This window comes from Erinaceus europaeus, chromosome 6, assembly GCF_950295315.1.
Source record: "Erinaceus europaeus chromosome 6, mEriEur2.1, whole genome shotgun sequence".
Taxonomy (NCBI): Eukaryota; Metazoa; Chordata; class Mammalia; order Eulipotyphla; family Erinaceidae; genus Erinaceus; species Erinaceus europaeus.
In genome coordinates this window covers 21,834,956-21,849,268 of record NC_080167.1, presented here as the reverse complement: position 1 = coordinate 21,849,268, position 14,313 = coordinate 21,834,956, and the positions used below count along the sequence as shown (strand labels likewise).

The 14,313-nt window shown below is 40.3% G+C and overlaps 1 protein-coding gene and 1 gene segment (V, D, J or C); both read right to left on the bottom strand.

Moving 5' to 3' along the window:
* Nucleotides 1-568: 568 nt before the first annotated feature.
* Nucleotides 569-1,678, bottom strand: LOC103127133 (immunoglobulin lambda-1 light chain-like). The gene is made up of 3 exons (XM_060192669.1): nucleotides 1,546-1,678; nucleotides 1,123-1,255; nucleotides 569-986 (listed from the first exon to the last, which is right to left on the bottom strand). The coding sequence occupies exons 1-3, from the start codon at nucleotides 1,676-1,678 to the stop codon at nucleotides 584-586; spliced, it is 669 nt and encodes a 222-aa protein (XP_060048652.1). The 3' UTR covers nucleotides 569-583.
* A 4,682-nt stretch (nucleotides 1,679-6,360) lies between these two features.
* On the bottom strand, nucleotides 6,361-6,992 carry LOC103127134 (immunoglobulin lambda variable 2-23-like). The segment is given in 2 exon segments: nucleotides 6,361-6,764; nucleotides 6,903-6,992. Coding segments are annotated over 2 exon segments (465 nt in total).
* Between the last annotated feature and the right edge of the window lie 7,321 nt (nucleotides 6,993-14,313).

The window sequence follows — 14,313 nt, the reverse complement described above, 5'->3', positions numbered from 1 at the left end:
AAGGATGTAAAAATGTTCTGTGTGTCAATTTCATTAAAGGAAAAAAAAGAATATACAAGGCAGTGGTCTCATTTATGGAATTAAAAGTCGGCAAACACATGCATCTTAGAAATGAAACCTGATGTGCACTTTACACCTATCTGTCTTAATTAATTAATAAAATAACAGTACTGGCCATCTAGATATTGGGAAGAGTGCTAGGTGGCTGCAAACACAGTTAAGTGCACTTAACACCAAATGGAAGGGTTAGTGCAAGCTCTAGCTCCAAACCTTGAATCAAGTCTGCTGATGTCTATCTTTATTTCTCCCACTCTATCTCCCCAACCCTCTCAATTTCTCACTGGACTTTAAAATATAATAGAAATAAAACAGAAGAAGAAAAATGGCCCCTGGAAGAAGTAGGTTCATAGCACCAGTACTGATCCCAGCAATGACTCTTGAAGGGAATAAACAAACAAATACTAAATAAATAAATACATAGATATTGGGGAAAGCACATGACAAAACATTCATACAGATTTGGAGACATCAATCAGTCTGTTCTGAAACATGATACATCTCTAAGGAAGAATGATTTCACTGCTTAGAGTAAAAGAGCTACAGATTTACTCATCATTGGGGTAAAAAGTAGTTTTTGTTTCACTTCCCCACTGGCCTGAAGCACTGTGTCAGCACTGAGACTAGCATCCCCAACACAGCAATAATAATCAGCCTCATCCTCAGACTGGAGCCCTGTGATGGTCAAGGAGGCTGTGTTGCCAGACTTGGAGCCAGAGAAGCGATCAGGGACCCCAGAATATCGCTTGGTAGTTTCATATATAAGAAGCTTGGGGGCCATTCCTGGGAATTGTTGGTACCAATCTACATATTTTCCTTCATTACTATGCCCTATATTGTTGCTGTTTCCAGTGCAGGAGATGGTGATGCTCTGCCCCAGGTTCCGAGACACTGAGGAGGCTGAGTCACCACAGACTGGGCCCAGGATCCTATAAAACAGACACAAAATTAAATGTTCTAAACAGAATAACATTATAATATTAAATAATATTGTTAATAAAGCAGATGAAGCATATCTCAGTGCATCTTCCCAGGACCATTTCTTCTATCCCCATTACTATTTACCTCTGTACTGAATAAAGAGTGTTAATAGGAGACAGAACCAAGCCATGATGGACATCTGCATTGAGAACTTGCTTCTGATGCCCCCAAAGAATTAGAGCTCCCTCCTCTGTCTCTCCTTTCTCCTGTTTATATCCTCAGAGAGGGAGGGATCTTTCATGCAAATAAGACCTACCTGTTTGATTCTTCACAAGCTCCTAAGTCAGCTTCTTCTCCTTCAGTGTGAATGGGGCATGGGTGTGTGTGTCCCCAAGGAATGCTTCATTCACAGCTGTGGGTCATGATCAGTGGGCGGCAGGCAGGCAGGCCAGGTGGTGCTCTCTGTTTTCATCAGTCTAACAATCTGATCCAGAAAGAGTCCTCTAGTGCTTCCTAGTGTTCAGGACATGAATGCCATGATCTATAGTGGGGCATGTTGCAAAGTACCCATCCCAGATACCTTTGCACTGCTGTCTCCATTGTCATCTATTAAAGCACACACAGAAGTACTTTTCCTCCTTTTCATGATTTCAGGGCCACATTTATCTTCTAATTTCACTTCTCGGTGTGATCTCTCCATGTTTCCCTTAACAATTCAATGCTAACATGAGATGTATCTCATATAGATCCTTGATCAGGATTGATATCAGAGTTGTGACAGGCACTCATGAAAACTTGTCCTCTTGTGTCCAAAATCTGAGGTAACATATGCTCTGCTGTGGTTCTTCTCTAATGAGCAGAACAGTACTTCCCGGTGGACCCCTCAGAATTGAGAAGTTTGCAGTCATGAGGTAGTGCATTGGTTTGAGTGCACATATACTATGATTAAAGCCCCAGAATGATGAAAGCATCAAGCAGAAGAAGTTCAGGGCAACAAATCATTCCCTGGTGTTGTGAACAAATCATGAGCATGTTTAGATGAGCCTTAGGCCAGAACATGGCAATGTACTTGCCAGTAGTATGCACTCTGTCTTAGTTTGGCATATATACAATTTCCCAGTTTAAATATTTGGCAGGTGTTCCACATGGCTCCTGGTGTCATAAAGCCATGATTCTACTGCACCCAGAAGCTATTCTGCATTTTAAGTGATACGTTTATTTCCAGTAGTCAGACCAGGATATCTGCTAACCACTATGTACTTACACCTCAAAGCATGCAAAAGTTCTTCAGTTTCTGCAAGTTTGAAGGGAACTGAGAGGGAGCTAGGTGGTGGCACAATGGGTTTATTACACATAGTATGAAGCACATGGTCCAACACAAGGATCCCAGATCCAACTTCACAAGCAGAGAAGCAAGTCTGCAGGTGTCTATCTTTCTCTCTCCCTCTCTTTATTTCTCTTCTCTTTCAATTTCTCTCTGTTCTATATACAACATTAATAGCAAAAACATCAACAAAAGGTAAATATGGCTGCCAAGACCAATATCTGGTGGTGCAGGCATCAAGCCACATTTATAACCATGGAGGAGAAATAAAAAGAAAGAAAGAGAAAAAGGAAAAAAGAAAGAAAGAAAGAAGGAAAGAAAGAAATAAAGAAAGAAGTACAGAGAGAGAGAGAGAGAGAGGAGTAAATTGAGCATATCATGAATATATCTGGGACTTCTTTCTGGTGACAGTGCTATCATACCCATACATAAAAGGTTTATTTCTCCCTACTCGCAATCTTGCTAAAAGATCCTAACATGAGACTCTAAGAGGTGAGAAGCCTTGTGATAGCCAAGTGCGTGAGAATTTTCAACACAGAAAGCTTACCTCCCTCTCAGGTTCATGAATCCTGTTATGATGTCAGACAGAGTAGCTAAGCCATGTTGAGCAAAGAGAGATCATGACTTGGGTATTGAGCAAAGCAAATTATCTTATGTTCACCAATAGAATCTATTTCTAATAGACGGTGAACCTTCTCTGAGGACTATTTTCCAGTAGTGCCGAAAGGAAACATCCTTGGAGCTCACACCACTCAGAATATGGGAACTTTTTTTTTTTATTTTTTATTTAAGAAAGGATTAGTGAACAAAAGCATAAGGTAGGAAGGGTACAACTCCACTCAATTCCCACCACCCAATCCCCATAACCCACCCCCTCCCATGATAGCCTTCCCATTCTCTAGCCCTCTGGGAGCATGGACCCAGGGTCGTTGAGGGTTGCAGAAGGTAGAAGGTCTGGCTTCTGTAATTGCTTCCCCGCTGAACATGGGCGTTGACTGGTCGGTCCATACTCCCAGTCTGCCTCTCTCTTTCCCTAGTAAGGTGTGTCTCTGGGGAAGCTGAGCTCCAGGACACATTGGTGGGGTCTTCAATCCAGGGAAGCCTAGCCAGCATCCTGGTGGCATCTGGAACCTGGTGATTGAAAAGAGAGTTAACATATGAAGCCAAACAATTTGTTGAGCAATCATGGATCCCAAGCTTGGAATAGTGGAGAGGAAGTGTTAGGGAGGTACTCACTGCAAACTCTAGTGTAATCCTGCTTTCAGGTATATATTTTGCTGTAGTTTATGGATACGTATGCACATACGCTCTCTCTCACAGAAACTGGTATATGTCTAGGTTATGGGACTTTGTTAGAAAGTGAACTACCTGAGATGAAATTAGAGTGTACTATAAAAGGAAAGGTCTCACCCGAGTAATGAAGCTGAAGGGTTGTCATTCCACACGTGAAGTCTCTGGATACACTCTGAGGTGAAGCATGTTGAGATGGCAATCGTTGCTTTGGTTAGGTTGTGATCAGCGGATGCAATATTATTTGGTTTGGATTGGGAGATGCATACGGGAAAGTGAGCCCTATCCAAGGGTGCCAGGACTGGGGGAAGTAGGGGCTCTATAGTGAAGATGTGAGGTTCCTGCTGTCTTAGGGTTCAAAAAGACAATCTATAGTTAATATTATCATCACATTATTTGTTAATTGGGTTAACTTTGAAAAGTCCCTTTGTTATGGTTTGCTGTACAGTACCCAGTATCTTGTATATAGCTGTGCTATTGGAAGCTTCTAATCTACTTGGTCTAGGCTTTTGAGAGAGTCCGCATATCAAATACGTAGCCTATATATTAAAAAGATTCAGTTTGTCTTTTGAGAACCTTTGAGACATACAATTGATTTCCCCCTCTCATATTAATTAACTACTGATTCATATGTCTACATTTTGCTAGGAGTGTACATAAACACCATTCCCACCATCAAAGGACCGTGACCCATCCCTCCCGCCCACTCCCACCCCCCACTGGCCCAGGAAGCTACATGTCTACCCCTCACCACTGGGTTTTTACTTTGGTGCCCTACTTACAAGAATATGGGAACTCTTAAGAATAGGGTCTCTCAGCCCAAAGTCACAGATAATTTGCCCCTCCCCTCTCCTACACCAAAAAGTTTCCTATAATCCACAGAGGGGAGCGTGGGAGGGCTCTGGTAGATGATGATGACTCTTCATATATGTAAATCTATCTGTGAAGTCCCTCATAAGACAAGATTGGATGCCATTGGAGTTTATAAAACATCAGGATTTACTGAGACAAAAGGACAGAGGAGATTTCTCAGAGCTTTTGTGACTTAGGATAGAGTTAGTGACTTGTTTATTTTCAGCTATAGTTTTTTTTTTTTTTTTTTTTTTTTTTTGCTTTTTACAAGATCTTCTTGACATCAATCAGTGCTCCAGATTCAGTGGAATGCCATTGTCACTCTCACACAACAAACATAATTACAGCTTCTAACACAGTAAGAGCTGGTGGTCTATAGAAGGAAGAGTATCTTACCCACACTCCTGCCTGACTAATGATATGTCTCCTGGCATAGGATTAACTCTCACAGTCCACATTTTCAACTTTTCTATCATTTGTACCAATGACCTACACATCCTTGGATTTTCACTTTGTTTACCTTTACAAAACCAATAAAATTTCTCTTTTTCTATCTGGTATTCAAATGAGAGTGATATTATTTTCATTACAAAGGAGAATGCCTCAAATATTTCACAATAGGTAGACAATAATTAAAGTGAAGTTTCTACATCCTACGGATTCACCATTCTTTATCCAACACCCAATATGCCCTCGCTTATTCACTTTCATCAGTCCTAGGACTTTAAGGATGCTGGGCTAATCTTTTCTGAGCTTGCACTAGGAGGACTTCCAAATCTTGTGTAAGGCAGATCTCTCCCCAGTAAGAAATGTTTCCCAGGCATTCACAGACTTACATTTAAGTCTTCATACATTCAACTCTATCTTCCTACTATTTTTCTTTCTGTCTTTTAACTATTTGCCAATTCCTGATGAAGATATTTTGAACAGAGATGTGATCATGGGTAATATCCCTATTTTACTTGAAGCATTATATCCTCGTGGTGAAATGAGTAATAAACTGATGTCTCAATGAGATCAATAACAACAACAATATAACTACAAAAATAATAAACAAGGGCAACTGAAATGGAAAATAAATAAATATAAAAGATTTTTATAAATATAAAAGAATATAAATAAATATAAAAGAATTTAAAGATATAAAGCAGAACAAACTGATGGCTCATTGTGAACCTAAAGGCAAGAATATTGCAGGTGAAACTAGTAGGTCTATTTTAGGTATTTGGGATACGAGGTTATGGTGGTGGGAATTGAGTGGAATTGTACTCCTCTTATTCTATGGTCTTGTTAACAAATCTACTTTACAAGGAAAAGATTTAAAAATAAAATAAAAGGATGTAAAAATATTCTGTCTGTCAATTTCATTAAGGGAAAAAAAAACAAGATACAGGGCTGTGGTCTCATTTATGGAATTAAAAGTCGGCAAACACATTCACCTTAGAAATGAAACCTGATGTGCACTTAACACCTATCTGTCTTAATTAATTAAGAAAAATAACAGTACTGGCCATCTAGATATTGGGAAGAGTGCTAGGTGGCTGCAAACACAGTTAAGTGCACTTAACACCAAATGGAAGGGTTAGTGCAAGCTCTAGCTCCAAACCTTGAATCAAGTCTGCTGGTGTCTATCTTTATTTCTCCCACTCTATCTCCCCAACCCTCTCAATTTCTCACTGGACTTTAAAATATAATAGAAATAAAACAGAAGAAGAAAAAACGGCCCCTGGAAGAAGTAGGTTCATAGCACCAGTACTGATCCCAGCAATGACTCTTGAAGGAAATAAACAAATACTAAATAGATAAATACATAGATATTGGGGAAAGCACATGACAAAACATTCATACAGATTTGGAGACATCAATGAGTCTATTCTGACACATGATACATCTCTAAGGAAGAATCATTTCACTGCTTAGAGTAAAAGAGCTACAGATTTACTCATCATTGGGGTAAAAGGAAGTTTTTGTTTCACTTCCCCACTGGCCTGGAGCACTGTGTCAGCACTGAGACTAACATCCCCAACAAAGCAATAATAATCAGCCTCATCCTCAGACTGGAGCCCTGTGATGGTCAAGGAGGCTATGTTGCCAGACTTGGAGCCAGAGAAGCGATCAGGGACCCCAGAATATCGCTTGGTAGTTTGGTATATGAGGGTTCTGGGGGCCATTCCTGGGAACTGTTGGTACCATTCTACATATTTTCCATTATTACTGTGCCCTATGTTGTTGCTGTTTCCAGTGCAGGAGATGGTGATGCTCTGCCCCAGGTTCCTGGACACTGAGGATGGCTGAGTCACCACAGACTGGGACCAGGATCCTATAAAGGAAGACACAAAATTAAAAGTTTTAAACAGAATAGCATTTATAATATTAACTAATATTGTTAATAAAGCAGATGAAGCATATCTCCGTGCATCTTCCCAGGACCATTTCTTCTGTCCCCATCACTATTTACCTTTGCACTGAATAAAGAGTGTTAAGAGGAGACAGGACCAAGCCATGATGGACATCTTCATTGAGAACTTGCTTCTGATGCCCCAAAAGAATTAGAACTCCCTCCTCTGTTTCTCCTTTCTCCTGTTTATATTCTCAGAGAGGGAGGGATCTTTCATGCAAATAAGACCTACCTGTTTGATTCTTCACAAGCTCCTAAGTCAGCTTCTTCTCCTTCAGTGTGTATGGGGCATGGGTGTGTGTGTCCCCAGGGAATGTTTCATTCACAGCTGTGGTTATAATCAGTGGGCAGCAGGCAGGCAGGCCAGGTGGTGCTCTCTGTTTTCATTAGTCTGAAAAACAATCTGTTCCCCACTGAAGCAGTCCTCTGGTGCCTCCTAGTGTTTAAATGGAAGTCATGTTATCTAAATAAAGAGCAGAAGGCCACAGGTATATCTCAATAGAAAGACAAGGCAGAAGAGGTGAAGCCTCTATGACCTTGGGAACCACCAATCTCCTCTCTCTCTCTCTCTCTCTCTCTCTCTCTCTCTCTCTCTCCCTCCCTCCCTCCTTCCCTCTCACTATTTGCTCTGGCACTGATCAGCTCTCCCTTATGGTGGTGCTGAGGACTGAACCTAGGGCTTTGGAGCCTCAGGCTTGAGAGTCTCTTTGCATAACCATTATGCTATCTAACCCTGTCCAGTATTCACCAACTACCCCTGTACACTTACTTTATTTCCATGAACCCTGGGAACTTACACAAGCTGGGCCTTCTTTTTTGAGATGAGTCCCACATCCTGTGTATGAAAGATGCCTTCCCACTAAGAAATAGTTCTCAGGCATTCAAGTAAGTACACATACTTTCACCTGTTGGGAACAAGGCTCACAATGTGAATAATGGACTTTAGGACACAATTAGCATATGGCTGACATCAGCCTGGTGAGTATTTCTGAGATTTACACATACTCACAAGAGGCTGTGGTTACAAGGGACTATATAAGCAAAGGCCTGGAGCACATGCCTGGGTGTCTCTGATAGCTAGCCGCAGGTCTCATGGCTTCCAGAATTTCTCTTAGCTAGACTTTTCCTCTTGTTTACTTTTCATGCTTATGTTTATAAATAGACATCTCATTTGTTTAACCCCTTTTTATAATTTTCTATATTCATCTCCATCTTTCTATCATTACAATGATTTATTAAGATGCCATATTAAGATGAAAAAGTAAATGAGGACACAGCAGTAATGATGCATAATATCCCTGTTCTTTTTCAAATAAGAAATTACTCATTTATTTATCTTAAATCTTACAGTGATGATGTACAACCATGGAACATCATGAGATATATGCATAAAATGCATAATGTTTTCCCACATATTTACAACACCTTTGTAAGTATAACCATTGTAAAATATTTTACAGCTTTGTAGCCCTTTTTCCAGCCATGACATTATCTACCCAAACAAGAACTTAGGCCTACCTGCATAGTAGATGTCAGGCACAGGCAAAAACTAGTAATGTCATGGACCCTTTGGAATATACCTAAAACAGACCTACTAGCTTTTCCCAAAATGGAGACTCCATATTTTAATCTGCAATATGCAAGTCTTTAGGTTCATGATTATTAAACTATTTGTTCTGTTTTATATCTTAAGTAATTTCAGCTGCCAGATGATGCCAACCTGATTTCTCTAGCAGACAGCAACACCAATGTGTCCTGGATCCCCAATTCCCCAGAGCTCTACTGTTCTGGGGAAAGAGAGAGGCAGGCTTAGAGTATGGATTATCAAAGACCATGTTCAGTGGAGAAGCAATTACAGAAGCCAGACCTCCCACCTTCTTCACCCCACAATGATCCTGGGCCCATATTCCCAGAGGGATAAAGAATAGGAAAACTATCAATGGAGGGATTTGATATGGAGTTCTGGTGGTGGAAATTGTGTGGAACTGTACCTCTCTTATTGTCTGGTCTTGTTGGTTTTTCCATTTTATAAATAAAAATTTATTTAAAAATAAAATATCCCTGTTTTATCTGGAAGCATTATGTTCTCACAGAAAAATGAGCCATAAAAAGTAATTATAGGGGCTAGGTCATAAAAAGTAATTATAGGGGCTAGGTGGTGGCACACCTGAATAAGTGCACATGCACAAGGTCCCAAGATCCAGTCCCTAGTCCCCATCTGCAGGGGGAAAGCTTCATGAGTGGTGAAGAGGTCTGAAGGTGTGTCTCTGTCTCTCTCGTCATCTCCATCTACCCCTCTCAATTTCTCTCTATCTATATGCAATAATATATAAGTAAATAATTTTAAGATTAGTTATAGGCATCATGCCATTGCATTTATCAGATGAAGTTAGTAAAACCTGCTTTTGAGTGCTCTACATGCAATCAATCCCTATTTAGAATGATCTCTTTGATGGACAAAGATTTTGAAAAATGCATTTGTATTTTTTGATCTCATGTACTACAGAACATTTGACACTGAAACCATCAATACTACAATATAAATGATATACAGGTCATCTATTTTTATCATGTTCTTGGCAAACAACTGTCATACCTATCCTCAAGTGCAATGCTACCTAGGATTCAGTCAAATAACACTCTGAATGGTTTTTATTATTATTATTGATTTTTAATTTTTTATTTATAACATGGAAATATTGACAAGACCATAGGATAATAGAGGTACAATTCCGCATAGTTCTTGCCACCAGAACTCCATATCCTATCCCCTCCCTTGATAGCTTTCATATTCTTTATCTCTCTAGGAGCATGGGGCCAGGATCATTATTCAGTACAGAAGGTGGATGGTCTGGCTTCTGTAATTGCTTCTTCCCTGAACACAGGTATTGGCAGGTTGATCCTTACTTCTAGCCTGTTTCTCTCTTTTCCTTTTGGGCAGGGCTCTAGGAAGGCAGGCCCCAGGACATATTGGTTGGGTCATATGCTCAGGAATGTCAGGTTGGCACCATGGTAGCATCTGGAGCCTGATGGCTGGAAAAGAGTTAAGAAAAAGAGCAGGACAAATTGTTGATTAATCATGAACCTAAAGGCAAGAATAGTGCAGATGAAGACTTGGGGTCCACTTTGGGAAAAGCTAGTAGGTCTATTGTAGGTATGTTCTAAAGGGCCCATTACATTACCAGTTTTTTCCTGAGTCTGACAGCTAACACGCAAGTGGACCCAAGGTAATTTCTGGGGAGATGGTGTCATAGCTTGAAAAAGGACTAGAAATCTGGGTCAGGAAAGAGAGTAGCTCCCAAATATGGGAAAAGTATATAAATATTGTTAACTTCCAACCCCATCAATTTGATCTGGGGCCCATAAGCACAGCTGCCTATGTAAACTCTACATCCCTGATATAATAATGATCAACAAGTCAGGTCTCACGTGAGCTTAATGTGCAGCTTGGCGATACGAGAATCCAGCATGAAGCCCAGGCAGTCTACCTTGGCGTTACTCTTGATTGCACTCTGTCATTTCAAGAACATCTCATAAAAACTTCAGCAAAGGTGGGCGCAAGGAATAACATCATTGCAAGACTGGCCAGCTCCTCACGAAGTATAACATCATTGCAAGGCTGGCCAGCTCCTCAGCGCTTCCACACTACGATCATCATCTCTGGCATTATGCTATTCCACTGCAGAATACTGTGCCCCAGTATGGTTCCGTAGCCCCCATGTCCACTTGGTCGATTCCAAATTATATTCCTCCATGAGGATAATTTCTGGAACCATCCGTTCCACCCCGGTTTCATGGCTGCCAGTTCTTAGCAACATCGCCCTGCCAGATATTCGTCGGAATGCGGCATCATCTAAGTTCATTTCCCACGTCTACGCTCAACCAGACCTGCCAATATACGCAGATATCTTTGCCCACCCTGTCCAACGCTTGACGCCTCGTCACCCAATCTGGTCCCCTACGCCTACACTGAATTTCTCTGTTCCAGACTCTTGGAAACAGAGTTGGCAGTCAGCTGAGGTAAAGAACAAACACCTCATCACAGACCCCTGCAAGAGTCAACCCGGCTTTGACCTAGCACGTTATGATTGGGCCCTCCTCAATCGCTATCGAATAGGCCATGGCCAGTGCGCTGCTATGTTCCATCGCTGGGGAGCCAGAGATGACCCGAACTGCCCCTGTGGCTACAGACAGACTATGACCCACATAGTCAATGACTGCCACCTCTCCAGATTCAAAGGAGGTCTCTTTACATGAGGCTCAACCTGACGCTGTTGACTGGCTACGGAAGAAGGGCAAACGCTAGAAGAAGAAGAGCAAGTCAGTTGGATAGAGGGATACAATTCCATACAGTTCCCACCACCAGATTTTCACATCCCATCCCCTCCATTGGAAGCTTTCCTAGTCTTTATCCTTCTTTGAGTATAGACCCAAAATCATTATGAGTACAGAAGGTAGAAGGCCAGGCACTTATAATTGTTTCCTGAATTGATATGGGCATTGCCATTTTGATCCATACTATGGCCCTGTTTCAATCTTTCTCTAATTGGGCAGGGTTCTAGAGGTTCCAGGACACACTGGTGAGATCATTTGCCCAAGGAAGCCAGGTTGGCATTATGGTAGCATTTGCAACTTAGTGGTGAAAAGCATTAAAATGGAAGAGAGATTAAGTACTTTATGATATCTTTTATAGGTCTTTCTACTTGCTTGCTTCACTTGACTCACTGCAAACTATTGTGCACTTTTGCTTTAAGGTTTATATTTTCCCCTAACTTATGTACACATGCCCGATCTCATGGGTCCCGGTCTATATCTAGGTTTTGAGGTGTTTTTTTTTTTTTTAAGAAGTACACCACCCAAAATTGAATTAAGGAGTCCTATGAGATAGGAACAGTCTCACCAGAATAATAAAGCTGAAGAGTTGACATTCCACACCTGACATCTCTGGACACAGTCCAAGTGAAGCATGCTGAGGTGGTACTGGCTGCACTAATTAGGTTGGGATCAGCAGATCCAAGTGGTTTGCAGTATCAAGTGGTATGAATTAGGAGAAGGCTACAGGAAAGTGAGCCCCATCCTAGAAGTTCACAACTGGGAGAAATATGGGCTTTATAGAGAAATGGGAAGTTTCCACTGTCTTAAGTTTTGAGAAGGCAATAGATAGTTATTGCTATAACCAAATTATTTGGAAATGGGGTTAACATTGAAAATCCCATTATTAGGATTCACTGTATCATACCAAACCTCACCATAATTTATGTCCTTCAATGCTATTTACATATAGCTGTATCTTATAAAGTAATGACACCAGTTGTATCTGTTCTCCCTAGGCTAAGCTTTTAAGAGATTTAGTATTTCAATGAACAAGCCATTATTAGAAATGTATTAACAATTTGAGCCAGGGTGGGGGTAGATAGCAAAGAGACAGACATGCCTGGGGCTTTGAAGTCCCAGGTTCAATCACCACACCACCATAAGCCAGAGCTGAGTAGGGCTCTGGTGTTTCTCTCTGTGTCTTTCGGTCTCTATATCTCTCTCATAAATTAAATAATAAAATACTTAACAAAAAAGTTTGAAAAAACAGATAAGTAACATAAAAAACAATTTGAGCCCACTGTTAAAATTTAATCTGATTACCAATTTGAAGTCATAAGTGCTTAGATTGAAGGTACATATACTCAGAGCTATGGTCTATGCATCAAAAAGTTTGAGACATTCAATTCATTTCCCCTCTCATATTAACTAAACAGTTTTTTTTTATGAGAATATAAGTTAGTAGGAGTGTATATTAACACCATTCCTGCCACCCAAGGTCATTGTCCCTCCGCCAACCCCAGTAAAGCTAAACATATACCCTCACCCTCCACCCAGAGATTTTTTACTCTGGTACCATACTCCAAAATCAGTCAGATCTTGCTTTGAGTTTTCCTTTCTGTTCTTCTTTTTTCAGCTTTTGTTTATAAACAGGATCATGCCATACTCATCTTTGTCTTTGTGACTTAGATCACTTAACATAATTACTTCTAGCTCCATCCAAGATGGTCAGAGAAGGTGGGTTCATTGTTCTCAATAGCTGCATAGTATTCTGTTATGTATATGCACCTCTGCTTTCTCAGACATTCATCTGTTCTTTGGCTCATGGTTTGCTTGTGAGCCCCTGCAGGCTAAGAATCTACCCTGACTATTATACGGAAATAATCATTCCTGGTCATTCCTGGTTGTTTATTGGTCACATACACATGAATATGTATATATATATATATATATATATATATATATATATATATATATATATATATACAGAGACAACTCAGAGGCAAAGCAGGGTAAATGCACATGCCTCCAAATGCACCTACAGCTTAAGGATCCAGGTTGGAGCCCTGGCTTCTCACCTGCAAAAGGTCGCTTCACAAGCTGTGACATGGGTATGCAGATTCTATCATTCTCTCTCCTTCTCTGTCTTTCCCTCTTTTATCAATTTCTCTCTGTCCTATCCAACAACAATAACAATAATAACAAGGGCAACAAAAATGGGAAAAAATGGCCTCCAGGAACAGTGGATTTGTAGTGCAGGCACTGAGCCCCAGCAATAAACCTGGAGGGAAAACGGGGGGGTCTCAGTCTGTAGTAGCACTGTAACTAGATGTGAGCTGTGCTGTTAAAAATTAATTAATTAATTAATTAATTAATAGACTGAACTCAGAATTCAGTGGTGGTAACCTAAATTCTCTCAGATGGTTTTGACTACAAAATGTAGACATTAGAATAAGACTCGCTGCTTTTGTCTTTTTCCCTAGATAGAGTACTGTACCCTCTTACTTTTTATAGATTTAAGTTGTCCTGTGATTTAAAAACTTGTTCTAATTATTATGAAACACTGATAAGCACTACCCATAAGAATGTCCTGCATGTCATTTCTATTGGGAAATAAAGAGGTAAGACTGTGTTCACATTTATGTAAACAAAGTAGACAAATAACATTCCTCTTATAACCGTCACCAGATGTGCACTCCACATATATCTGTTTAAAACTAGGTATTGGGAGGGGGCTGGGCAGTGGCACACCCAGGTAAGGGCACATATTTCCAAATGACCAGTTTGAACCTCAACTACCCTGCAGAGAATTGCATCAATAGTGGTGATGCAAGTCTGTAGGTGTTCATCTTTCTCCCATTATATCTCCTCTCTCTCCGAATTTCTCACTGTCCTGTCAAATTAAGTAGAAAGAAAAAGAAAAGAGAAGAAAAGGCAAAAAAGAAATAATGATCCCTGGGAGCAGTGGATTCAAAGTGTCAATACAGAGTCCCAGGAATAAATCTGGAAGGAAATAAACAAATAGATAGTAAATAAATGAAAAAGTATTGGTGGAAGAACATGAAAAATATTCATACCATTTTGGATAAATCAATGAGTTTGTTCTGATTCATGCTTAATTTCTAGTGAAGATGTAAGACAGCTACAGATTTATTTA